This window comes from Pongo pygmaeus, chromosome 7, assembly GCF_028885625.2.
Source record: "Pongo pygmaeus isolate AG05252 chromosome 7, NHGRI_mPonPyg2-v2.0_pri, whole genome shotgun sequence".
In the NCBI taxonomy this organism is placed as follows: domain Eukaryota; kingdom Metazoa; phylum Chordata; class Mammalia; order Primates; family Hominidae; genus Pongo; species Pongo pygmaeus.
The window spans coordinates 6,834,843-6,860,857 of record NC_072380.2 but is presented as its reverse complement, the minus strand read 5'-3'; the positions used below and the strand labels follow the sequence as shown (position 1 = coordinate 6,860,857).

The window sequence follows — 26,015 nt, the reverse complement described above, 5'->3', positions numbered from 1 at the left end:
AAACCATCATTCTCAGCAAACTATCGCAAGGACCAAAAAACTAAACACCGCATGTTCTCACTCATAGGTGGGAATTGAACAATGAGAACACATGGACACAGGAAGGGGAACATCATACTTCGGGGACTGTTGTGGGGTGGGGGGGGAGGGATAGCATTAGGAGATATGCCTAATGCTAAATGACGAGTTAATGGGTGCAGCACACCAGCATGGCACATGTATACATATGTAACTAACCTGCACATTGTGCACATGTACCCTAAAACTTAAAGTATAATAATAATAAAATTTTTAAAAAGAGAAATAAAAAAATTAAAAAAAAAGAATCATTCTCTATAATTAAGTCTCATAACAGGCAACATTTCCAGATCTGTTGTGTAAGCAGCCAGAAGCAGTATAAACAGAGACTCTTCCAGCGAGCCTCGTGGTCTCAGCAGGGCACATACCTTTTCCTTCCGTTACCCATCAGGAGTCTCTGTTTTTGGCTCCCGGCCTTGTGCGTTCTTGTTGGTCAGGTTGCCCCAGGTAAGACCCGAAGCCGGGCAGCGTGGGGGCTGCAGGGTCTCGGGCCCAGGGAATGGGGATTAAGCTGTATTTTGACAATGGCTCAGGGTCTAGAAATAAGTAATAAATCTAAGCATCAGGGAGAGGATCAAAATAATACAGACTCAAGGAAAATGCTTATATACTTTTTCAACTTACTGAGACATCCTCCAGGATCTCTTTAGACTGAGGGTTGCTTCCCTGGAATAAGAACCGAGTTACCAGGGAGACAGTGAAAGGAATGAGCCAGGCTTTTAGGACAGCAGATATGGTTAGCGCTAGAAATAGGCCTTGCAGATAACTGCCTCATAGGAGGCACCTGTCCCCAGGGCTCATTTCCCACCTGATTCATTTCTCGGCCTGGGAGAAAGTGCAGGATACAGAAGAGGGCTCGGCCTGGGAGAAAGTGCAGGATACAGAAGAGGGCTCGGCCTGGGAGCCAAAGTACAGTGTGTGGTTCCCAGTTCTGACACTCACTCGCAGTGGGCCTTCCTGCAAGTCACTGAGTTGTCCTCAAATTCAACCCTGTCTTTGTAAAACAGGAATAAAAAACCCCACGTGGCACAGAGGGTTTCATTGATGACACCTGAGGCTAAGCTCAGGCAGAGCCTCTTAAAGCATCACAGACATTGGAGGTACTGGCGGTGTTTCTGTTGCTGTTGCTTTCCGGCTTCTGTTTTCTGTATTCTCTGCCTCCTCTTCTGCCAAGCCGGCCCACCACGCCGGCCTCCTGAGGCCGTGGATGTAGCTCAGTGGCCTATGGGGTCCCAGTCCCCCGAGTCCTGTCCACTCTTTCTGCCCAGTGCCTCCTGCCTTTCTACGCCTAGGGCAAGTAGGGGCTGTGCTCTGGCTTGTCTTCACACTCATAGAAGGTTGCAGAGATTCCTGTTATGGAATCTCCACCCCATTCTATCTCTTTAGCAGGGACTGGAAGCTGGGGTGCAAGAGGGAGCTAAGAGTCAGCATTTGGGGCAGATACTATGGAATCTGGCGTTTTTAGAGTTGAGGCTGTCCTGCAAGCCAAGAACCACTGACGGCATGGCACACATTGACACAGACCACAGCGCAGGCTTCATAGGGAATACCATTCTCAGCTGAGGAGCTGAAATATACTTCCCTCCCCACAGGCGATAGCCAATGCCTTCCGAAACCCCTGAGTGCTTCCAGAATGGCGGCCAATGTATATTTTCTTGCACAATACGGCAGATCCCCATTGGTTCCTGTTACAGTGGAAGAAAGAAATGCAGCCAGGGCCTGTGATGGGCTGAAGATCACTTGAGCACAGGGAACCTGGAGAGCGAAATAGAACGCTCACTTTAGATCTAAAGGTTCTACCGTATTACCTTTTGAAAATAAATAAGTGACCAGGTGCTGGATTTAGGAATGGCGATTACAATGCATGTTTGGGAGAGACACGTATCTAGATGCAGAGAAGGAAGGAATACTGTGTGTGCATGAGGAATAACCTCAGGTTACTTCTCTCAGTCCCAGAGGCTAGAAGTCTGACATCCGGTTATTGGCAGGGTTGATTTGGTTCCTAGATGGCCGTCTTCTTCCTGTATCTTTGTGTGTTCGTCTCTTTGTGCATGTGTGTGTCAGTATCCAAATTTCCTTTTCTTGTAAGGACGCCAGTCCTACTGAATTGGGGCCACCTTAAAGGCCTCATTTTAACTTAATAACCTATGCACAGACCCTATTTCCAAATACGGTTACATTCTGAGGTACTGGGAGTTAAGACTTCCACATAGGAATTCGGGTGCACACAATTCAGCCCTTCCCACCGGGCTTACCGCTGCACCTGCAGTTAGCTTCCAGGTCCACTGGGGGCTGGCTGCTGCCAAGGCAATGTGAATTGTAGAGCCACGTGCAAGGTGTCTTGAGGCCTAGGTTCATAACTGGCCCCTTCTGCTGCTGTTATTGGTCAAAACAAGTCAAAAGGCCAACTAGATTCCTGAGCTGGGGAAACAGACACCACTACAGATGGGAAGAGCTGCAGAGTCAGATCACAAAGGGTCTGATTCAGGGGGGGATTCAGGGCCACAATGGCGGCCCGCCTCGCCATCGACCACAAAGAGTATCCAGGTTCCTTCTGCCTTACGTACTTTGTGTGTGTATGAGGGGCTTAACATAGCTCAGTGTGCCTTGGAAGACCACGAACTCTGCCTTTCAAGCAGAAGATTCTCTGACAAAAATCTGTATAGATCAAGGATGTGCTTCAGAGCCAGATCCCAAGAGTCTGATCAAGCACAGCCCAGGAGCGCTGATGCCAGTGAAGTATTAGTTTTAAAATGTCATGCGTGACTAGTTGTTGAGGGGAAAATAAGAATTTCTGGACTTCTTTATACTTTTCCATTTATATTGCATTGGTTATTGGTTACAGAGAGGGACGGGGACCTAAAATATTTTCTGTTCCAAAATCTAGACTTTGCCCATTCCTGGTGACGTGAAAGTCACTTGAGGTGATTGTGTATCTAGGGGCAGTAGTAAGACTGAAGGAGGGGTAAGAGAGTGCACTTTAACTCCCCAAAAACCTACTCCCTACAGGTACGCAAATAACATGCAAATATTGATAAAAACAAAGAACTTGCAAAACAAATGTAACTTCAAAGCCATTCCCCAAACCCTCTTCCAGCTTTATGGCTTTAGCTAAATCCTTCCTGCACAGCCCCTACCTTTGCCCACACACTCCCCAAGCAGAACAGTGCCTCAGAGCCCCAACCAAATGTTCCTGCTCCATCTCCCCCAGCCCTCGCCCTCCTCGCATGGTCTCCCACACAACTGCCTTATCCCTGCTGACCAGGAAGGGGCTTGCCCCTTCTTCACCTGGCTTACAGGAGCCTCTTTCTCATAATGGTGGAACTTCATCCCTTTTTTCTCTGTGCTCCCAGAATATGCATTGAACTAATGCTGTTCAATCCTAAAGAGTGCAGGCGAGGAGAGGAAAAGAAGAGCCTTCACGGCTACTGCCCAGGAGGGGCATGCAGCATGCTGTCTGCCAAATAACCATCACTCCAGTCCCCAGATCCATTCACGCCTTCAGCCCATCGGTGTGTATTGAGTGCTCCCTCTGTGCCAGGGCCTGGAAGACAGTGGTGAACAAGTCAGATGAAGTCCCCCTCCTCTGGTGCTCCTGTAGAGGGAGATGGACAATGAGAAAATAAACAAATGAGATGATGTAAGTGCAGGAAGAAAAAGAGAGCAGGATGAGGGGGTGCAAGTGTCCAGGAAGAGGCCTGCGAGAGCCACCCACCTCTGCCCCGCAGCCCCTCACAATCGCAGGGTCCCCACCTCAATTCCAGCTGCCCTCATCCCATTCCATATACGCAACACACAGGCCCTGGGGAGGGCAGCCCCAGGGACACCTGGGCCAGAGAATCACAGCAGACAGAAGAGGGATGGCCGCTCTGGGCTTCTCCCTTATTGATTACTACTGCACTCACAGAAGGCCTGTTTCCTTCTTTGTGCCTGGTGTCTGCCTAGCCCCAGGAGGAGAAAGAGAAAGGAAACAAAAACGGGCAGCCACACTGCTCAGAGCAGCTCTTCTCATGTCCAGAGACTCTCACTCCACACACTGAAGTGTGCCTCTGGAAACACTGCAGCTTGCAGGAGATCCCGCTAGACTGGGGTCAGACACGCCTTGGCTCTGTGCCTGGCTCTGCATCCAGCTCTGCCTCTACCAGCCGAGAAACCGCCCTCTCTGGAACTCAGTGAGCAAATACCTGCCCTGCCCACCCCACGGGCTTGTGTGCAGTAACTATGGAGGAAGTATTCCCAAAGCATTCAGAAGCTAGCTGAGATTTTCAAGTACTAAGGATTATTTTAATGACGTTAAAATACATGTATTTTCACATTAAGTCATCTTCAAATCAAATGACGTGATTTGAAGACACAGGTTTTCCACTTCCTCTGTCCTAGAGTCGGAGAGCTCTGTTTAAACGTGCTGTGAGGGTTTGCAACGGCCGGTGCAACAGCGCCACCTACTGGGTATTTGCCCTGGGATAAGACTAGACTGAGCTGCAGCGCTTCCTCTTTGCTTTCTTTCATTCATTCACTTACTTGTTTATTCACTTATTTATTCATACACCCAACATGCACTGAGAAGGCATTATATGCTGTGCACACTCTCATGATCTGCTATCTATGCAGGTGCAAACAAGCCATGGCATTACAGGGTCCAGATGGGCTTGAGGGAGGATTTATTTACATGGCTTGGAGGAGGGGGAAAGAAGAGCCTTGGCAACCATGGCTTTCTCCTACGCACTGGAAGAGGGATGCTTAAGAAGTTGGGTGGCCCTACTGGCTCGTGGATCATCCCAGGGTTAGCGACAACAGAAGATACCAGTATCTTCCACATCAACTCCTTCAACTATTGCTACAAATTTATAGAGCCAAAACATTCCGTTTACTCTCATTTCTAATAACGTATTCCTGGAAATTTATCTAAAAGCAAACATTCCAGCAGAGGACAGTGGAGGAAATATGTTCCACAAATGGTTGTTGCAGTGGTATCAACACTACAAAAATAGGTAAACAAATAAAATCTTCAGCTGTGTAGGATTTGCTGACAATAATAAGTACTATACAAATATTTGAATGTATTCCTGATGCGTTAAGTGTAAAAGGCAGAATATTAACTTCAAGGCTCATTCTTATTTCAGTAATGTAACAGAAAAGATAGACAGATAAAGACTAGAAAATGTATGCCCAACATTAAAATAAGAATTGCCTTAATTATGAAGACACTGCTTCTGATTTTTAATCAGACTGTACCACACTTAACCTGAACTGTTCTAATCACATCAGCAATGCCAGAGGTCCCTGGATCCTGGGACCTTATGTTTCTACTGAGGCTAGGCATCACCAAATTTGTAATTTTTGCCAATCTAAAGAAGTAATGTGATGTCAGGCCGGGAGTGGTGGATCACGCCTGTAATCCCAGCACTTTGGGAGATGGAGGCAGACAGATCACTTGAGGTCAGGAATTCAAGACCAGCCTGGCCAACATAGGGAAACCCTGTCTCTACTAAAAATAAAAAAATTACCCAGGCACAGTGGCACGTGCCTGTAATCCAAGCTACTCATAAGACGGAGGCAGGAGAATCGCTTGAACCTGGGAGGTGGAGGTTGCAGTGAGCTGAGATCGCGCCATTGCACTCCAGTCTGGACGGCAGGGCAAGATCTTGTCTAATAAATAAATAAAGTGATGTCATTCACTTTGCACTTTTTAAAATACTGATAGGTTTAAGCATCACTTAAATTATCTTCACTTTGGGAACATTTTCTTCAGTAAATTAGGCCTTTTCAGGTTTTTCTCTTCCATAAATTGCCTTTTCCCCTTTTTTACTAAGGTTGCTGCCTCCTCGTTTTTGTTGAAATATAGGAGTTACTTGTATATTTCATATATTAATGACTTGTCAGTTTGAGACATTGCAAAACACTTCTCCCACTGTATCTAACTTCTGTCCGTTAACGTCCACAAGGTCCTTCATTAAACAGAAGCCTTCAGTTTTTACACACAAAAAAATGCAATCCATTTTTCCCTTGTGGTTTGTTTTGAGGTGTTGTTTAAGACATCCTTCTCCATTACTAAGTCATAAAAATATTCTGCTATTTTTTATACTTCTTTCTGTTAAAGTCTTATCTTTCATATGTAGGTCTTTACCTGGCGTCCACCTGTGGGCATGTGCTAGGTGGAGATCTAGTTTTATTGTTTGGATCTAATGAGCTCATTTTATCACACACTCACTAAACAATTTGTATTTCTCCATTGATTTGTGGTGCCGCTATTGGTCATATATTTTAAGTTCTACATATTTGTAGGTCAGCTTCTGAGCTCTCCACTGCATTCTATAGATTTTTTGTCTGTTCTGTGCCAATACCATAATGTTCTATAAACATGAGTTTTTCTTGATATATCTTAATATCTAGAAGGGCAGAAATCCCTCTTTATCCTTCTTTACAAAGTCGGCTAATTTGTGGACCTCCTCTCTTCATTCACATTTTAGAGTAAGTCTATCAAGTTTCATAAAGATCATGTTGGAATTTTTAATAAGTTTGCACTGAATGTATAAATTAAGGAAGAATTGACAACTTTATTAAGTTGTTTGAATCAAAAACAAGAATATATCTACTCAGATCATTTCTTATGTTCTTTGTTAGAGTTTATGGTGTGCTCCAGACAAATCTTATGTATGTTTTAAATCAATTCCTAAGCACTTTATAGACATTGTAACTATTACAACTATCTCAATTTTTCCAATTTTGTATAGTAGGTGTACAGAGAAATGCTATTGGTTTTTGTAAGTTATATTAGGCCTTTTGAACTTTTTTTTTTTTTGAGACGGAGTCTCGCTCTGTTGCCCAGGCTGGAGTGCAGTGGTGCGATCTCGGCTCACTGCAAGCTCCGCCTGCCAGGTTCACGCCATTCTCCTGCCTCAGCCTCCCGAGTAGCTGGGACTACAGGTGCCCACCACCACACCTAGCTATTTTTTCTTTTTTTAGTAGAGATGGGGTTTCACCATGTTAGCCAGGATGGTCTTGATCTCCTGACCTCATGATCCACCCGCCTCGGCCTCCCAAAGTGCTGGGATTACAAGTGTGAGCCACAGCACCCGGCTGCCTTTTGAACTATTTTATCAGCTTGACAAGGTTGATTGTTCTAGGTAGACAAGCATCTGCAGATGATGAGTGTCTCACTCTTCCCTTCTGCTAGTTACATGATCTTATTTCCTTCAGTTTCCTTGTACATTAGGTATACTATCCAACACAATATTAAACAGTAGTTGTGATACTGAGCATGCTTGTCTTCTTATCTGTGAGCCACTGTGCCCAACCAAGAAAAATCATTTGATTATTTCAATCCTAGCACTTGGGGAGGCCGAGGCAGGCAGATCACTTCAGCTCAGGAGTTCGAGACCAGCCTGGGCAACATGAAGAAACCCCATCTCTACTAAAAATACAAAAATTAGCTGAGTCTGGTAGCATACGCCTGCAATTCCAGCTACTTGGGAGGCTGAGACATGAGAACGGGGCTTGAACCCAGGAGGTAGAGGTTGCAGTGAGCCGAGATTGCACCTATTCACTCCAGCCTCATGTCAGAGTGAGACTCTGCCTCAAGAAAGAAAGAAAAAAAAAGGATTTTTCTTGTTCACAATGATAATGGAGTGACATCAAAGGATTTCTGGGTTGTGAAAATTCATAGTAAACCCCACCTTATCATATCATACTATTTTAATATATTTTGAATTTACCATTTTACCTAGGATTTTTGCATCTGTGCTTGTCATTAAAATAATTTTCCTTCTACGTATATCTTTGTTTACAATCAAAACTACAGCAGTCTTTTAAAATAAGCTGGGTAAAGTTTGGTCTTTGTTTCCTGGAGCAAATTATATTAGGAAGCAGTTAACTGTTAATTGAAACTTTGGCAGAATTAATCTGTAAAACTACCTAGACCTGAATAGTCTTTGACTACCAGTTTAATTTCTCTAACACTCACTGGGCTATTCAAGTTCTCTCTTTTTTTTTTTTTCTTTTTCTTTCTTTTTTTTTTTTGAGATGGAGTCTCCCTCTGTCACCCAGGCTGGAGTGCAATGGCACAATCTCGGCTCACTGCAACCTCCACCTCCCGCGTTCAAGCGGTTCTCCTGTCTCAGCCTCCCGAGTAGCTGGGATTACAGGTGTCCACAACAACACCCGGCTAATTTTTGTATTTTTAGTAGAGACAGCGTTTCGCCATGTTGGCCAGGCTGGTCTTGAACTCCTGACCTCAGGTGATCCGCCTGCCTTGGCATCTCAAAATGCTGGGATTACACGCATGAGCCATCGCGCCTGGCCAAGTTCTCTTTCTTCTTATGCTAATTTGAACATGCTTTCGCCATGGGATGTGCCTGCTCCCCTTTCACCTTCCGTCATGAGCATAAGCTCCCCAGGCCTTCCTAGAAGCCGAGCAGATGCCAGCACCATGCTTCCTGTAAATCCTGAAGAACTGTGAGCCAATCAAACTTCTTTTCTTATAAATTACCCAGTCTCAGGTATTTCTTTATAGTCATACAAGAACCGCCTATTACAATATATGGGTATATACATGAATGACAATGTCTCCTTGATCAGACTTTGGACAGCCTCCTCCGAGCTCTCTGCACGATTGGGCCCAACCTGGGCATTCCTTTCTCTGTCCCTGCAGAGTCTAGTTTTAGCAAGAATCCTGCTAAGTCAATTTAACCCCAATTCCCCACCCCAGGTGTCTGAATACCCTCCATATCTGACCAAATTCCAACACCTGTTCCACCTCCCCCCCGCCCCCATCCCCGATGTGGATCACCTTGGCCCATCCTCAGCAAGAATCCTGTTAGGTCAGGGGAGCCAGAACCCCCACTTGATGTCCCCTTCTCAATGACTTTCCATCCACCATCCCCCACCCTGCTCCTTGGCTATAAATCCCCACTTTTCCTTATTATTTTCGGACCCCAATCTCTCTCCCCTGCTGCAAAACCTCAGTGCAGTTCCTTACATCTAAGGCGATGGTTCTGAATAAAAGTCTGTCTTGCCGTTTTTAAAATGTCAGAATGTTTTCAGATACGTGTGTGTATAGATCTCTATATCTGTAAATATATATAAATATAGATATAGATATATCCGAAGAGAAGGTTTTCCAATGTGCAGTTTTTCTTCTTGCACATTGGGATCTTAACCCTCAAGCACATATGGAAAAAGCTTTCATGAGGATACAGCCTGGGATGGATTTGTGGGGGAGGTGCAGACCACGATACTGGGTAACGTGCCCTGTGTTTTCTGGCCACACAACTGTAAGATTTCAAAAAGACCCAATCAACGATTCTAACCCAACTCTACATACATTTACTCAAACACAGTATTACTCCTTGACTAGTGGTTAACGGACTCGCTTTCGGCGGCCCCAGAGGCGGTGGCCAGTTTAGCCACCTCCCGAGGAACCTGCGCAGTCCCGACGCTCACCAAGCGCTTTCCTGGCGGTTACAGGGTTGGGGGCAGCGCAGAACCCGCTTCTGCCCTTATCAGGAGCCCGGACCTGAGCTGGAATCCACCACCCCGTCCCCACCCACCCTGGAAGCCAGAAACCCCAAGCCTCCTCCCTCCCTCCCCTGCTGGCCACTACGAATAAACTAGACCTACACTTCGCGCCTAACGGCTTAGGCAGAAATGCTACCCGCAGTCGGGCCCCGGGCCGGAAACCTCCCCGACGCGGGGCCGCGGGCAGGGGAAGGGGCGGGCGCAGGCTGCGGGGTCGGCACGGAGGATGCACGCGGGGCTCCTGGGGCTCTCGGCCCTGCTGCAGGCGGCCGAGCAGAGCGCGCGTGAGTGCGGCAGCCGGAGGCTGTGCTCACCCCTGCAGCCCCCAACCCCACCCCGGCGCCGGGAGCAGCACAGGCTGCCTATGCCCGGGCGGGCACTGCCCCGGCCTGCGCCCAGCACTGCGCGCCGGTGACGCACGGTGGTGGCCACCCCATCTGCAGAGCACGTCCTCCCGTCCTTAGTAGATGCCCATGCATGCACCATCCCCCCAAGGATGCATGATTTTCCTCCACCCATGCTCGGTCCCCCGCCTCCCGACTGGTGCTTGACTTCCTCCCGCCCATGCACGATCTCCCGGCCCCACGCATGCAAGATCCCCTCGCAGAACCAGGGGAGATATATCCGCCTTTCCTTCCATCACAAGCTTTGCAAAGTGCTGCGATGCCAAGATGTGCTGAGCGCAAGTCTGGGGCCTCCCCCGGCCGGCCAGGGGGACCCTGCGACTTGGAGGCCGCTCGCAGGAGGGGTGGCGGGGGGAGGGGGACAGGGCTCCGCATCCACGCGGCCCTGTAGGACTGCGACTCCGCTTCTGGGTTTAGGATGGGGCGGGACGCGGCCCTCCGGGGCCACCTCCGTCGCAGGGGGAGCCCAGAGCCCGCCAGCCGCAGCGGAGCAAGATGGCCCCATTTTTCGCGCCCTTCTGGTTTGAACTCGTAACTCCTTCAGTGCCGGGAAGAGCGTCTCCGCCCACTTCCGCCGCGCTCCCTGCGGAAGCCTCTTCCGGGGTAGAGTCCCTGGGGTAGAAGACGGGGGACCCTGGGAACTCCGCCTCGGGACTTTTCCCTGAGTTCGCGGGCGTCCCCGCAGGTCCCGCTGCTTCCGAGGCGCGCAGAACAGGACGCACACGGAGGACGCGCAAGCGCTCTGGCTCCGCGCCCCGGACTGGAAGGGCTGAGACAGGACCTGCGGGGGTCGGCACCCACCCCAGGTGTCCTCCCTTGCCCTCCAGCTGGGCACGGACTGGGTGTCAGCATTCCCCAGCCCTGCAGCACCCAAGGCTTTTTGTGCAAGGGAGGCTGCCGCAGGACGCTCGGGGTGGTGAGAGCCGGACCCAGCCTGGGCGCTAAGGAAGGGCTGCCTGAGCCCGGACCCCGCGGTCTAGAGCTGCAGCCTCTGCAGCTGTACCTCAGGGCAGTTTTCCCAGTTTCTCTAAAATCCGCGGCTTGTGTTCATTCATCCACTTAGAACTTTACTATTGGAAAACCTAAGTAACAGTTGTGTGAAAGGATGCCTGTGTGCGGTGCCTCTACCAGCGCACCGCCTCCACGATCAGCCTCAGACAACCCTCAGGAGGGGGTGCTAGGAGTATTGGGGAGGCCCAGAGTTCCAGGCCAGGGAGTTCCCCATGTGAAAGTAGGAGAAGAGGGACCCCACAGAGCGAGCTGTGACCCCACAGGGACTAACGGTTCAGTAGTGCGGAGTTACTGATTGGGGAGTGCAGATTCTCTCTCCACTGCGTAACCACCATCAAAAACAAACAAGCAAACAAACCGGAGAGGAGGTTTCATCCTTCTCAAGGATGTACAAGATGCTAGGCGCTTCGCACATGTGGTATATTGCCCAACAGCTCTGGAAAGCCCTGACAATATCATTTAGTGAATGCCTGTCCCTGTTGCCAGAGGCTCTGCTGGCTCCCAGGCTGCTCCTAGGATACCCTTGCTGGTAATGGGGACACTGTGTTGGTTGGTTACTGTTTTGTTTTGTTTTGTTTTGGGACAAGAGTCTCGCTCTGTGGCCCAGGCTGGAAGGCAGTGGCGCAATCTCGACTCACTGCAAACTCTGCCTCCTGAGTTGAAGCCATTCTGGTGCCTCAGCCATCCCGAGTAGCTGGTATTACAGGCACGCAGCCACCACACTTGCTAATTTTTGTATTTTTAGTAGAGAGGGGGTTTCACCATGTGGCCCAGACTGGTCTTGAACTCCTGACGTCAAGTGATCTGCCCACCTCGGCCTCCCAAAGTGCTTTGGTTTTGTTTTTAATGAGATAGTTAGGTGTGGCCACAAGATGAGACACAGGAGAGACTCTGGAAAGCAAAGTTTGCTGTACTCACAGGTACAGGACAGGAGGCATGGCACACCATGCCGGGCCACAGGGGAATGTCACCAGGGTGGTAAGGAGGCAGGAGACAGGAACCAGGGGAAGTTGAGGCCAGACCCTTTGCTTGGGCAGGGCACCAGCTTCAGATTAGCTCTTTGAATAATTTCTGTGGCTTTAGGGTATAAGGGTGGTCCCTAGTTGCCTGGCACTGGGCCCTGGGATGATTAAGGCAAAAGAAGATTGCCTTCTGCGGGGATATGGGCCAGGTAGGGGAGGTCTGGCTCTGGCTAGATTTAGTTCGCATGTCAAAGCAAACTCCTGGCTGGGCCCTTTGCTAGCTCAAATAATTGCTAGCCTTGGGAGGGGCAGTCACTCCCCAGCCAGAAAAATTTTAAGAGGTCAGAACATCATAACATCCAGAAAATATTAAATTGTTTAAAATGCAGGTACCCAGTCTCACTCCAGCCTTCCAACAACCTGCTTGCCTTTCCCCTTCTCCCGCAGGCCTTTACACCATGGCTTACTACTTCACCACAGGACGGCTTCTGTGGGGGTGGCTGGCCCTTGCTGTCCTCCTGCCCGGGTTCTTGGTCCAGGCCCTGAGCTACCTGTGGTTCCGAGCAGACGGGCATCCAGGGCATTGCTCCTTGGTGATGCTGCACCTCCTACAGCTTGGTGTTTGGAAGCGGTAAGAATAGCTGCCTCTTTCACCTCTGGAGCACAATTGCACAAGTGCAGTGAGAGGAATCTTCCGTCCATGTGGATTCTGTCCTCAAGGTCATAAAAGTTCAGCATTGGGAAGAGGTTCAAAGCTGCCACGGCAAACCCCTGCTCTGATATTGGCATGGCTGGGTCCAGCCTGCACGTTGTTGAGCATCTCCAACCACAGGGGCTCTTTCTCTGTGCAGCTGTGACCTTACAAAAGGCTTTTTCTTGTCTTCAGTTGAAGTCCTGTCTTGCTGTTTTGATTTGTTGATTGAGCCGTTAGTTCCATATAAAGCAACTTGCTTAAGGCAGTTCCATCTGCGCACCTGTCACCTTAGAACAGGAAGGTGGCCTAGCTTTAGTGAACAACAGACTAGACAATGAAGCCAGCCTGTTGACATTTGCTTCAAGACTTCATCTCAGGAAAAAGTCATTTGGATGCCAGGGCTAGTTTTTTCTCTAAAGAAGTAGCCAGGGATAGTTCTGGGGCCCGGCGGGCTTATCCGTGATCCACAGACCATCTCGACAGGTGAGGGCTGATTTTTTCTACTTTGAGAACCTGGATTCAAGGAGCTATGAGAAGAGATGTGTCAGTGAGTTTATATCAAGGGCACATTTCAGCTGTCAGCTGCTGCCTCATAATTCCATTGGGTTGATAGGGATTTTTTTTTTTTTTTTTGAGATGGAGTCTCACTCTGTCACCCAGGCTGGAGTGCAGTGGTGTGATCTCAGCTCACTGCAACCTCCGCCTCCTGGGTTCAAGCGATTCTCCTGCTTCAGCCTCTCGAGTAGCTGGGACTACAGCCACGTGCCACCATGCCCGGCTAATTTTTTGTATTTTTAGTAGAAACAGCGTTTCACTGTGTTAGCCAGCATGGTCTCGATCTCCTGACCCCATGATCCGCCCACCTTGGCCTCCCAAAGTGCTGGGATTACAGGCATGAGCCACCGTGCCTGGCCACAGGATTTTTTTTAAGGGAGAAAAATGTAGGGATCAGAGCAGCGAAGCCCTGCAGCTCAAGTGTTCATTAAATCATAGGCACTGAGGGTTGGAAGGGTGTTCAAGGGGTCGTGGCCAACGCTGCTCTGTGTCCTGGGGGTTTATGCCTGCAAGCTATTCCCAAGACTTTCTCTGCAGGCACTAAAATGAGTGATGAGCCCCACATAAAGCATCATTGCAAGCAGGGAATGATGCCGCCCCGCCCAGAGTAGAATCTCGGCTAGGAGGTAGAGGGTGCTTCTGAGAAAGACTTCAAGCACCCACTGTCAATTTCACTGGACCCTCAGAGTTGGACCCTAAACCTCTAACAGCACCAAAAGCATATTTGCAGCCACAGGCATTTTGCCAAAAGCTGGGCCTTTGTGTTCAAGCAGTGCCGTTCCTCTGAAAAGATAGGGCCCTTCCTTCCATGGGGGAGAAGGCAGAGAAGGATCTTTCGGAGGGCCTCGTAGGGTTAGAGCCTCTCCTGTACCCTAGCTGCCATTGTCGTCCCCTTCCCTGATCGGCCCAGCCCGGTAATCAATCGATAAGGGCTCTGGGTATTACCTGGCTTTGACCATCACAGTCGCAAGGCATGAGCCCCTGAGGACAGAGGCCTGTTGAGTGAGTCAGCTACCATAAGCCCATGTTTGGCAGCCCAAAGAGAGAGGTAAGCCCAGGTGGTCACTTAGAGAAGCTTCCTGGGTAATGGTTAGACAAATCTGCCTTCTGAGGCTGTGTGGACCCTCAGGCCCCATGGAATCCACTGCCTTCCTCAGAGATGGGGGCTGCCAGGGGACCACAGTGTGTCCAAATTCATGCTGCTGGTATTTCACAGTGGACCCCACACTGTTTTTCCCATGCACTCTTAATTTTCTTAAGTGATGCCATGATTTTCTGGGGTATATAAAAAAACTAACTTGAATAATCTGGTATATACTAGTGAGCTCCTATAGATAAGTGAAGAGATACATGAAAATTATAAATTAGGAGAAACCATTAGTCATATATATTTATTCTTGTTTTTAAAAAGAAGTTAAGGTGACTTTAAAAATACACATCCTTAAAAGAACAAAAAAGAAAAGAAAAGAAGTGAGAAAGGCCAGGTATCGAGATGAAATGTTAGAAAACAAGACAGAGCCAGAACGCGCAGTTATTGGAAGCGGGTAACAATTTGGCCGTAAGGTTTATAACAGCCAGTGCAAGCATAAAAGCCGCAAGATTTGCAGTGTTTCTCAGGTTAAACATGAGCCAAAAAACAGAAATTTACTTCCATAGAGGAAAGCTTTGAAAGTTAAAATAGACAGCAGTAGATCTATTCCTCATCCTGAAACTATCACATTGGGTTGAAAGACAACACTGAGTAGTGTTTTTAGTGAAGCAATCCAGCTTTCCAAATTGCAGTTCTGCAAAGGGACCTGTAGGGGGAGCCAAAACAATTGCGTTTTGCACAATTTTGAATTGCCTAAGAATATAGGTCCCTTTGAGTGTCCTCATAGCAAAATACAAAAGAATCTGCTAACTGAGAATCCAGTAAAACACAAAGTTGCTTATAAAAATGCAAGGATTGAGGCCTGGCACGGTGGTTCACGCCTGTAATCCCAGCACTTTGGGAGGCCGAGGCGGGCGGATCACGAGGTCAGGAGATCGAGACCATCCTGGCTAACATAGTGAAACCCCGTCTCTACTAAAAATACAAAAAATTAGCCGGTTGTGGTGGCGGGCGCCTGTTGTCCCAGCTACTCAGGAGGCTGAGGCACGAGAATAGCATGAACCCGGGAGGCGGAGGTTGCAGTGAGCTGAGATCGCGCCACTGGACTCCAGCCTGGGAGAAAGAGCGAGACTCTGTCTCAAAAAAGTGAAAAAAAACAAAAAAAAAGCAAGGATTTGGCCCGGCGTGATGGCTCACACCTGTAATCCCAGTGCTTTAGGAGGTAGAGGCAGGCTGATCTCTTGAGGTCAGGAGTTTTAAACCAGCCTGGCCAACATGGTTGAAACCCCATCTCTACTAAAAATAGAAAAATTAGCCAGGCTTGGTCGCGCACACCTGTAATGCCACCTACTCAGGAGGCTGAGGCATGAGAATCGCTTGAACCTGGGAAGTAGAGGTTACAGTGAGCTGAGATTGTGCCACTGCACTCCAACCTAGGCAACAAAATGAGACTCTGTCTCAAATAAATAAATAAATAAAGGCAAGAAGTTAAGCCATAAGTGTATTATTTTTAACGTTCCCAATAATACATACTATGTTAATTTTAAGTCTGACTGTTCAAGAGAACCTGACATTGGTGACTACTTATTTAAACAAAGACCATTACTTTTTTCTACTTAGGTTTTTTACTTCTACTTTTCTACTTAGGTTTTTTACAACATCTTTTTCATCTTTCTTTTTAAGCCCACAAATCCATTTGTAAACTCAGCATGAGATGACAGAAGAATGCCTTTCTCATCCTTAGCATGCATCTTGATTTAGCAATTTTTCTTTAGTGAAAATTCAAGGTTCTCAAAAGGAAAGTTAAGGTAAACTCTAAAGGTATGTAAGACAAGTTCAGCATAAATGGGTGGAGATTTAATATTTAAAAGTATGTAAAATATAGCCCTAGCCCTGGAGGTCCCAGTCCTGCCTCAGGTTCCCTCGAGTGAGGCTTGAAGGATGTTGCGATTTCCATCAACGTAGGGAGGGAACAGGCATTTCCGACACAGCAAGCTGCAGCCGCTGGTGCAAAGACATAGATGCGTGCCAGAAGTGGTGTGTATGGGAAATTAGGATAAGCTTATTGAGACTAAAGGGTAAGAATTTCCTAGATGGCAGGAATGTGGCAGGAGGTAAATGGGCTGGACCATGAAGAAACTTTTCTACTGGGTTAAGGAGTTTGGATTTTATCCTCAGGCATTGGAGACCTGTTGGAAGGGTTTGAGTAAAGGAATAATATGGGCAAATGAGCCTGTAGACAGATGGCACCAGGGACAATAAAATGGAACAGAGTTGGGAGGGACGGGGTCCATGCAGGCAGCCAGAAATCCAGGCAAGAGCTGATAAGGACCTAGAATGATGCAGTGACCGTGAGGACAGATGTCGGACACCATCTCATAGGACCTAGTGACCAAATCCCCACGCTCTCCATCCCGCCTCAGCTTTCACCCCAGCTTCCCTAGTGGCTGCCCAGGGGTCTCAGCCTCAATTTCTCCCTCTGCAATGGGTTCGAGACAGCTCGTTTCAGAAAACTGGGCTAGTCACCTTCCCACTGGTCCTTTGTTTCTTACAAGAGTAGCCCCACAACTCAGCCTCTCCCGGCCCCCGCCTTACCAAGCACCAGATATTCGCTATTTCCAGACACGGACCTTCATTTCAGTGCCTTGTACCCTGTGCCACTGACCCCAGACACTCCTTTAGGCTCTTCCTGCCATCTACCTGTCCAGAGTTTGCCTGTCCTCCTCTTCCAGGAAGCGTTCCCTGACCACCTTATTGTCTCTGCCTGTGACTCTGATTCCACCACTACCCAAGCCACTCATTTTGATACTTATGATATATTTCTTCCTCTTTAAGCTTTTCGCATTTGTATGTTTTCTTTCCACACTGAATCTTAGGTTTCTAAAGGACATTTTTCATTATTTCATTTCTCTTCCTTTTTTTTTTTTTTTTTTTTTTGGCGAGAGTCTTCTTGCTCTGTCACCCAGGCTGGAGTGCAGTGGCATAATTATGCCTCACTTGCAGCCTTGACCTTCTGGGCTCAAGTGATCCTCCTACCTCAGCCTCCTGAGTAGCTGGGACTACAGGCACCCACCACTATCCCAGCTCATTTTTTTTGTTTTGTTTTGTAGATATGGGGTCTCATTATGTTGCCAGGGCTGGTCTCAAACTCCCAAGCTCAAGCAATCCTCCTGCATTGGCCTCCCAAAAAGCTGGAATTCATTTCTCTTACTTCTCCTGTGGTCTGTAGCAGGTGGGCTTCTCAAAGCCCAAGAAAAATGCATATTGAACAAACAAAGCTTTCTGGAAGAGCAAGAAGAGGAAACTACCCCGTGTCAGGAACAAATGATTTGAGAGTGAAAAGAAAACTACTGCCTGACCTCATGGTTACATTTTTTAGTGTCATATGTTTTTCTTAACATTAAGTTTATATCAGGAATCAAGACACGGTAAGAAATGGGTTCACTCCAGGATTCCAAATCATGAAAAAGGAAAGTTGTTTTTCTTAGACATCTGTCCTGGGATCTCAGCACCATGAATAAAGCCATTTCAAAGAGGAGTCCCTGAATCTTCTGCTCTGGACATAGAAATGTTTGCCAACCATCAGGGTCCAGCTTGTCACCCACCAGTCAGAGCCTTAGGGGTCTCTACAGGGAGTTTTGCAGGTGACCTTCGAGATGTATCCAGCTTGGCTTCAGGAGTTGCTAAATTGAAGTCACCTCTAGTTCTTAACTTGGACAAGACAGGGAAGCAGAATCCGGTCGGTTTGCTGGGCAGCAGGCTCGTGTGCAGGCAGCTGTGGTCGTCTCCTTGTTGCTGCTGCTGGGTAGACCCAGAGAGGAATTGGTGGGTGGTGGTGAAATCTCACCTCCAGGCAAGACTCGAAGCCTGAGAGCCTGCAGGTGTGGTGGGGAGTGGCTTCGTCGTCATAGGTTCTATGTGGCTCTTCAGGTTGTAAGGAAGGCGGCCTGTGCCACTTTCTACTCGAGATGAAGTTTCCAGTAAAGGTGTCTGGCATAGGCTCACGGGAAACAGACTGAAGCAAGGACATGTTCTGACTTCTTTCTCTGGTGCTTGATTCCTTTTCCGAGAGCCTAGGAGGGCCACCCAGGCTGGGTGAGCAGATGTGTCCCTGTGGCCCTGGGCCACCCCATCCTGTAATGCACAGTGCAGACATCAGCAGCTCTCTCTGCTGCCTGGTTCTTGGCCTCCACTCACCCTTGCTGGTGTCCCTTTCGTATCCGGGCCCCTTAGTGGGAAGAGTCCCCAGGGTACTGTCCTTGGCCTGTGCTGTCTTCACACAGTTTCTTCTGGCCACTTTCAGTCCCTCAACCATAACTGGTCATCCAGATCTCTCCTTATGGGGGCTCCACCCATCCTCACATTCCTCACTGCTGAAGAAATTCATATCTTAGCCAATCCAGCACTCCTCACCTGGCTTATTTCCATCGGTAGCACCACCATTTCCAAGTCATTTAGGCCTGAAACCTCAAAGCCATTGCAACCTCCCTCATCTCCCATGTTCAGTCATCAAATCCTGATCTCCAAACCCACTATTTCCTGCACCTGCTCCCTGCTTTCCATTCCTAGGACTCCCTTCTAACTCACCCTTCACCAATTACTGCTGGAATTATTCTATTAGTTCTATTTCCTCCTGATGTTCCTATCCCCTGTTCATACACACACACTACATGTGTGCACACACACACACACTGCACATGCTACACATACAAACTGCACACATACATGAATATACACACTATACCTTCATGCACACATATATAAACATACACACTATACATATGCAAGCACATAATGCCTATATACATATGCACATGTTTTGCACACTTGCACACACACATGCATACATGCACATGCAGATACGTACACACACAAGCATATGTACACCACATGTGTGCACACATATACATGCACATACACTATGCACATACACATACAGAGACACACGAATCCATACACATTCATCTCATACCCCAAAGAGTACATATTACCTATGCCAAATTCACTTTTCCAGAGCAAAATCCAAACCCCATAGCCTGAAGTTCAGGGCCCTTATCTACTTCACTGGGACCACATCAGCCTCCAAGCTCCGCATGGTACTCCAGCCACCTGGACCTCTGGCCACCCCCCAGCAAAGCCTCCAGATCCTTCTTCCCTGTCTGCTCTTCATGTGTCCCAGTTTTAGCAGCACAGAGTTCTACATTCTGTGAGGATGGGGACGAGGGTTTTTTCATCTTTTTGTCCTCCAAAGAGATGACAACACACAGTACCTTGCAACAAACATCTGTCGATAAATGAATTCCCATCCCAAGAGGATCTGGGGTGGGACTCAGGTCGGGGTGCTTGCCGAGCCTCACAGAGCTGGCAGTCTGGGTTCCCTTGCCATGCAGCTGCTGCAGCTCAAAGAGCCCCCAGGTCAGGTACTGGGGTACCAGACGTGGGGAGAGTGTGGCCTGGCTGAGCACCATAGGACTCGGGGAACTTACATAGAATTGACATCTGCTTGCAATCAGAGCCTGGCAACAGCCTAACTAGTAACTCTAGGTGACTAGTAAGGGCATAGGATATTGCTTAACATGTAGTGTGTCTCTAAATGAAAGCTGGTCCTATTGAATCTCACCACAGTCTGGCTCCATGTCACGTGCCCTCTGCTGTTCCCTAGGCACTGGGACGCTGCACTGACCGCTCTGCAGAAGAAACAGGAGGCTCCCCACCGAGGCTGGCTGCAGCTGCAGGAGGCCGACCTGTCGGCCCTTCGACTCTTGGAGGCCCTGCTGCAGACCGGGCCCCACCTGCTGCTTCAGACATATGTTTTTCTAGCCTCAGACTTCACAGATATTGTGCCAGGTGAGTAACTTTCACCACAGAGCACAGACTGTCTGACTGCCGAAGGGGGACAGGAACGTGAGCCTGTTTAGCAAAACTCTCCCTTTGAGATTTCCTCTGCTTAGGAGCATTAGGGGTATCTTGAGCTCGCTAGCACAGATGATGCTTAAAACTGGCTTTTGCTGGTGCATTGAGTTTACAGAGAGTTGGCTCCCTTCTTTCTTAAGGGTCATGTTCTAAAGTCAGCCCATAAGATAGAAATTGCCCATAATCAAAATTGTCCTCAAAATGCCTTGGAAAGACTGCCTCTCCATAAACTCAATGCACATGTTTTTCTTGTGTCTTTAATCATTAGACTAATTCTTGGCCGGGCACAATGCTCACACCTGTAGTCCCAGCACTTTGGGAAGCTGAGGTGGGCGGATTGCTTGAGCCCAGGAGCTCAAGACCAGCTTGGCAAAAACCCATCTCTACCAAAAAATACAAAAATTAGCCAGGCATGGTGGCGTGCAGTTGTAGTCCCAGCTATTCAAGAGGCTGAGGTGGGAGCATCACTTGAGGCCAGGAGTTTGAGGCTGCAGTGAGTCGTGATTGCACCACTGCACTCTAGTCCAGGTGACAGAGTGAGACCCTGTCTCAAAAATAATAATAATAATAATAATAATAATAATAATAATAATACTTAACAAAGCCAGAGGCTTATACCTTCAAAGCCATGTGGAAAGTGAGAACAACTCAGGCCCCAGCAACATTTGTCTCCAGCTCCCACTCATTTCAGGCCATTCACATTCTCATTATGTCTCTCCCTGTTTCTCTCACTTGCTTCTTGTTTCCCTCTCCCTCTCCCTCCTGCTATCCCCTTTTCTCCCCTCCCCTTCCCCCTTCTCTCCCTCCCCACCTCTCCTCTTCCATCTTCATCTCTCCCTTCCTCTTTGCTGAGTGTCCACAATTGCATATGCATAAATTAAATGATTCACATATATGCCTGCACTGTCCTTCCATCCATCTTTATCAAAGAGCCTGACATCATTTGATGTTTTGGTTCTTTTATTAAACCTCCTTCATATGGATAAAACAGCAAAGTACATTTGGGGTGGAACCATGTTCAGAGCCTTGTAGAATCAGCTTTGTTATATACAGAGGACTTAGAGGATCAGGAGCTGGGACGTTTTTCTTAAAGGGCATAGAAAGAAAGAGTCCAGTCCATTTGCTGGGAAGAGCATTTAGTACATTGGGCAGTGGAAATATTTCCTGAATATCCCTGTTTCTTCCTGAATATAGACATGTGTATTTGGACGTAGAGTTGTTATGTTACCTACTAGTCAAAGTGGTGGATTAGTCATACTCTCTGTGCAGCCAGGCTTTAACAAGAGGTTACACATCCCATTAAAGAAATGCCATGAGTGAATCGTCACAAGGTACTGTTACTTCCGAACCTTCAGAGCATACCATGTCTTTCTGCTTCCCTTGCAGGGGTGAGCACCCTGTTCTCCTGGTCCTCACTCTCCTGGGCACTGGTGTCCTACACTCGCTTCATGGGCTTCATGAAGCCAGGCCACCTGGCCATGCCATGGGCCGCCCTCTTCTGCCAGCAGCTCTGGAGGATGGGCATGCTGGGAACCCGCGTGCTGAGTCTGGTTCTGTTCTACAAAGCCTACCACTTTTGGGTTTTTGTGGTTGCAGGTGAGCTGAGCTAATGATCTGGTCATCTCTTGCTGCATAACCAACCAACCCAGAAATGAAGGTCTCAAGAATAACCACTTATGAGCCTCAATCCCAGGCCTGCAGGCTGACTGGGCTCTCTGCTGAATGGATCTTGCTTGGGGGGTCCTCAGAGATGGCAGTGGGGTAGCAGGTGTTCAGATTCATAAAGAGCCTTGACAGGAATTAGCAGCTGAGAATTCCAATGGCGAGGAACTGGAAACTGCTAGTCTTCTGTAAAAACAGGCTCAGAACTGGCTCAGCATTGCTTCTGCTGTATTCTGCCAGTCAAAGCAAGCACAGCCAGCCCAGATTCAAGAGCATGGAGGACTAGACTTCAGCTCCCGATGAGTACACATCCAGAGCACGAAGGAACGCGTGCTGGCTCTCTTGGGAGATACTCTGCCATAGCTTAGACATCCCAGCCCTCAACACTCCCAGCTAAATCTGGAGCAGACAACTTCTCAGGAGACCGTTCTGTGTTACAGGCCAAAATCTTTTATGTAGAAAAACTGTCACTGAAACAGGAGGGAGGTACAAGGTCCCACCTGCCTCACCTGATATAAAAATATACAGTATATATGTGATACTGCACATAGCTCCCAAAAGTGCACCATTTCCTTTGAATGCTGAATCTTGGACATCTCCTCTGTTGCAAATAGGACAGCTCCACTAAATCCAAGCCCTCCCTCCTCTCTCAGTCTAGGCACACACAATATGAATGGCAATGACAGAGAGTCTATCTGGCTCTGGAGACTCCTTGAATAGGGCCTGTGCGTCCCTGCCAAGGAGAGCTGTCATCTCTGGTCATCAGTGAATATACTCTGCAAGAAGGAACAGTGTACTCTTGTTTTAAGAGAATTGGAGACATTAAGAAATATTTGCCCCTTGGGCCTAGAGCAAACATTAAATATAGTTATTGGCAAAAAAGATAATTTTTTTGATTAAAAAAACTGTGCTTCTAAAGAGAGATTAACTATTTTGTTATTCTTTTTTAAAAAAATTCAGCTTGAAATCCAAAATGATTTATTCGTCTTAAAATATGGGAATAAAAATTAAAGCTGCACCACATAGAGTTCTTTCCTTTGGATGTGGAGGTTTTTAGCTCTTGTAACAATTTTAAAATAATTGGCAGTCAGTTTTATAACTGCCTCTTTAAACACTTTCTGGAATAAAAAGGGCATAGGTATACAATATTTGGCAAGTGTTATTGAAGCTAGTCTTTCTTTTGTCAACTTCAAATTAGGTCAGATACCCTTTATAAGGATAAAATGGGATAATACATGCAAAGATAAACTGCGCTGGTTTTCTGTCCCCCTCAAATCTCTTCTGGGTTTTGATGTCTCTTCTTGGATGCTGAGTCAAATGTGGTCGGAGAGCCTTCCAGCCCCTGGTCTCTGTGTCCTTGCTTGTCCCCCCATCTCCCTGCATGGACCCTGACGTCTGCACCCGGCTTCTCTGCAGGTGCCCACTGGCTGGTGATGACATTCTGGCTTGTCGCCCAGCAGAGTGACATCATCGACAGCACCTGCCACTGGAGGCTGTTCAACCTGCTCGTGGGGGCCGTGTACATCCTCTGCTACCTCAGCTTCTGGGACAGCCCTTCTAGAAATAGGATGGTCACATTCTACATGGCAAGTGGCACTTTTCTTTATCCTAAATTTTACAGTGCATACAGCAAGTGGTGTGTGTGTGGGTGTGTGTGGGGTGTGTGTGTGTGCACCAGTGCACACCTATCTCTTGAAAAGGAATAGCTTAGTTTAAGAAAAATTCTTAAAGAAATTATAGTCTTGAACAGAGATGACAGGCTTTGAAAATAGTAACCCAGCCTCCAGTTGTGGCCCTGCATTCAATGTGGCAACAACTGAGGCATATTTGGTGATGTCTTCTCTACATCAGCCCACATGCTGAATATCATTACAGTTCAACTGTATTATATCATATACTCAATGTCTTTGTTAATCAACTCCATTTTTATTAGGGGTTTATCATTAAGATCCAGGCATGGCCCTAGAGAGTATCAGAAACACAAAAGTGGCCTAATACTTCTTCAGATTGCTTTGAGTCCAGTAGAGATTTCTTCGTATTTAAAAAAATTATAATATTTGGTAAGTAAGTAGGCACCCAAATAACCAAAATCAGAAAGAATGTGGCTAGATGCCAGGAGAGAAAAAAATGTCTGGGATTCATAGGAGTAGCTGCCAGCATCACCTCTCATCGGGATGACCACAGACACTTTTGGCTGGACAGTGGAGGTTGAGCTGGATTATAATGGGCAAAGGAGAGAAAATACAATCACGTTGGTGGGGGCATGAGTTTTAGAGTCAGAAAAACTTGCACTGGAGCCCAGCTCTGCTGACTGCTACCATCAACTGGCTTCAGCCAGTAATTTAAACTGTCTGAACCTACTTTTTCATGCACACACTAGGAATAAGTCACCCCCCTTTCAGTGTTCCTGTGAAGATTAAATAAGATCTACATACTTTTCAGGGTTCCTATAAAGACCAAATAAAATAATATACATAAGTAGCTGGCACAAAATAACCCATAAATTGTGGCCATTATTAATATGAAAAGGTGAGACTTCTGTGGGAGCAGTCAGGCATTCCAGGGTAGAGACCTGAGTGAAGGTAAAGGCAGGATGCAGCTCCTGTCCAGGAAAGGGGAGCGTCCTAGACACCTGCTGATTTTAGGACCTGTATAGCACAGTGACCCCATAGGCTATGGAGCCAGACAGAGCTCACAGGACTTGCGATGTGGGACATATTACTGAACCTCACCAACCTCAGCTTTCACATCTAAACACCGAGCATAACAGCGTACGTGTTGTAGATAGGTTCACATGTGGCAGGGCCCAGGTCATGCATAAGCAGCCTCCCAACCAACATGATCCCCATGTGAACAAAGTGGAATATTGATTTTCTCATCCAATTTGCTGAAGTGGCTTATTCATAGGTGGACACCCCGTCTGCCAATGCCCAGATAAGCAGGAGCTCAATAAGGAGGAGTTTGACACCTGCCGCCTTGTTTGCTTGCATTTGTCACGTTCGCACCTCAGTTGCCATGTCATCTCCCAGGAGTTTGAGGGCTGTTACAGAAGGAAAGAAAGCAAATCCTTCATTCTCCCCAGCTGTCTCATACAGTCACTAGATCACTGAGTCAAGAGCGATTACATAGGAAAAACAGGAATCAGACACCATTACATTCAGAGTGGGATCTACCACAGTGACACGAGCGTCCTTATCTCTCTTGCTGTGCACAGACCCATCCAGGCTGGGCAGTCCTAGCCCAGGGGCTTGGATCCCTGCAGCATGTGATGGGGAACGTGGGCTTTAGGCCTTGCTGCCCAACCAGCTAGGGCTTGATGCCAGGATCTTTCGGTTCTGAACTGTATGAGAGTCATCGGGGCTCCCTCCACCCCCACACCCAGTTTTTGCATCTCTGAAATGGTTGTTGCTAGGATTGGTAAGGTGATGGACAGAAAGCAAAGAGCCTGGTGCCTGGCACAGATAGATAGATGTAGATGCTCTGAAAGATAAATAAATAATTTACAATAAATGAAACAGACATCGGGGGCAAGAAAGGAGAGAAAGAAGGAAGGAAGGAAGGAAGGAAGGAAGGAAGGAAGGAAGGAAGGAAGGAAGGAAGGAAGGAAAGAAGGAAGGAAGGAAGGGAGGGATGGAAGGAAGGTAGGGAAGAGGAAGGAAGTGGAGGGTAAAGATTGCGAATATCACCATAAAGAGGTGAAATAACAACTCCCAGGATAACCTATTAAACTACTGACATTTCAAGAGTGCCTGCCAGTCACATTCTAAGGTGGGGCTGCAACCATGAAACTGAAGAAAAGCAGAGATGACAGGTGGGCATGCTCACCCCACACTTCACCACGCACACTGCCCAGACCTGAGTCTGGGCCCTTCCCTGTGCCAGGCAGTGCTGGGCAGCCCTGGCTCCGTGGCATGGGCCATTCAGAGTGCGAGGCAGCCTCTCCCACTCTTCCTCAACACCTCCAGCTAATCTCCATTGATCCAATGTTGCTGAGTGGCCAGCACCTGAAACCAATGCCTCTGGGCAGGTTAGCGATGCCCAGACTGTGATCTTGGAAGCCTAAAGGCCACACTGCAGTGGACACACTGGGGCGCCACTCCCTGAGATGTGCACCCTGCTGGCACAGACCC

At 47.8% G+C, this 26,015-nt stretch overlaps 1 protein-coding gene across 1 annotated transcript in view; it reads left to right on the top strand.

Annotated features, from left to right (window-relative positions):
- The first annotated feature begins 9,785 nt into the window (after positions 1–9,785).
- Positions 9,786–26,015, top strand: part of XKR5 (XK related 5) — a 30,340-nt gene continuing 14,110 nt past the window's right edge. Inside the window, exons 1-5 of the mRNA XM_054499105.2 lie at positions 9,786–9,878; positions 12,419–12,602; positions 19,973–20,157; positions 21,610–21,819; positions 23,302–23,471. Coding sequence (XP_054355080.1) covers positions 9,821–9,878; positions 12,419–12,602; positions 19,973–20,157; positions 21,610–21,819; positions 23,302–23,471 — 807 coding nt within the window. The 5' untranslated portion in view covers positions 9,786–9,820. The remainder of the gene's footprint in view (positions 9,879–12,418; positions 12,603–19,972; positions 20,158–21,609; positions 21,820–23,301; positions 23,472–26,015) is intronic.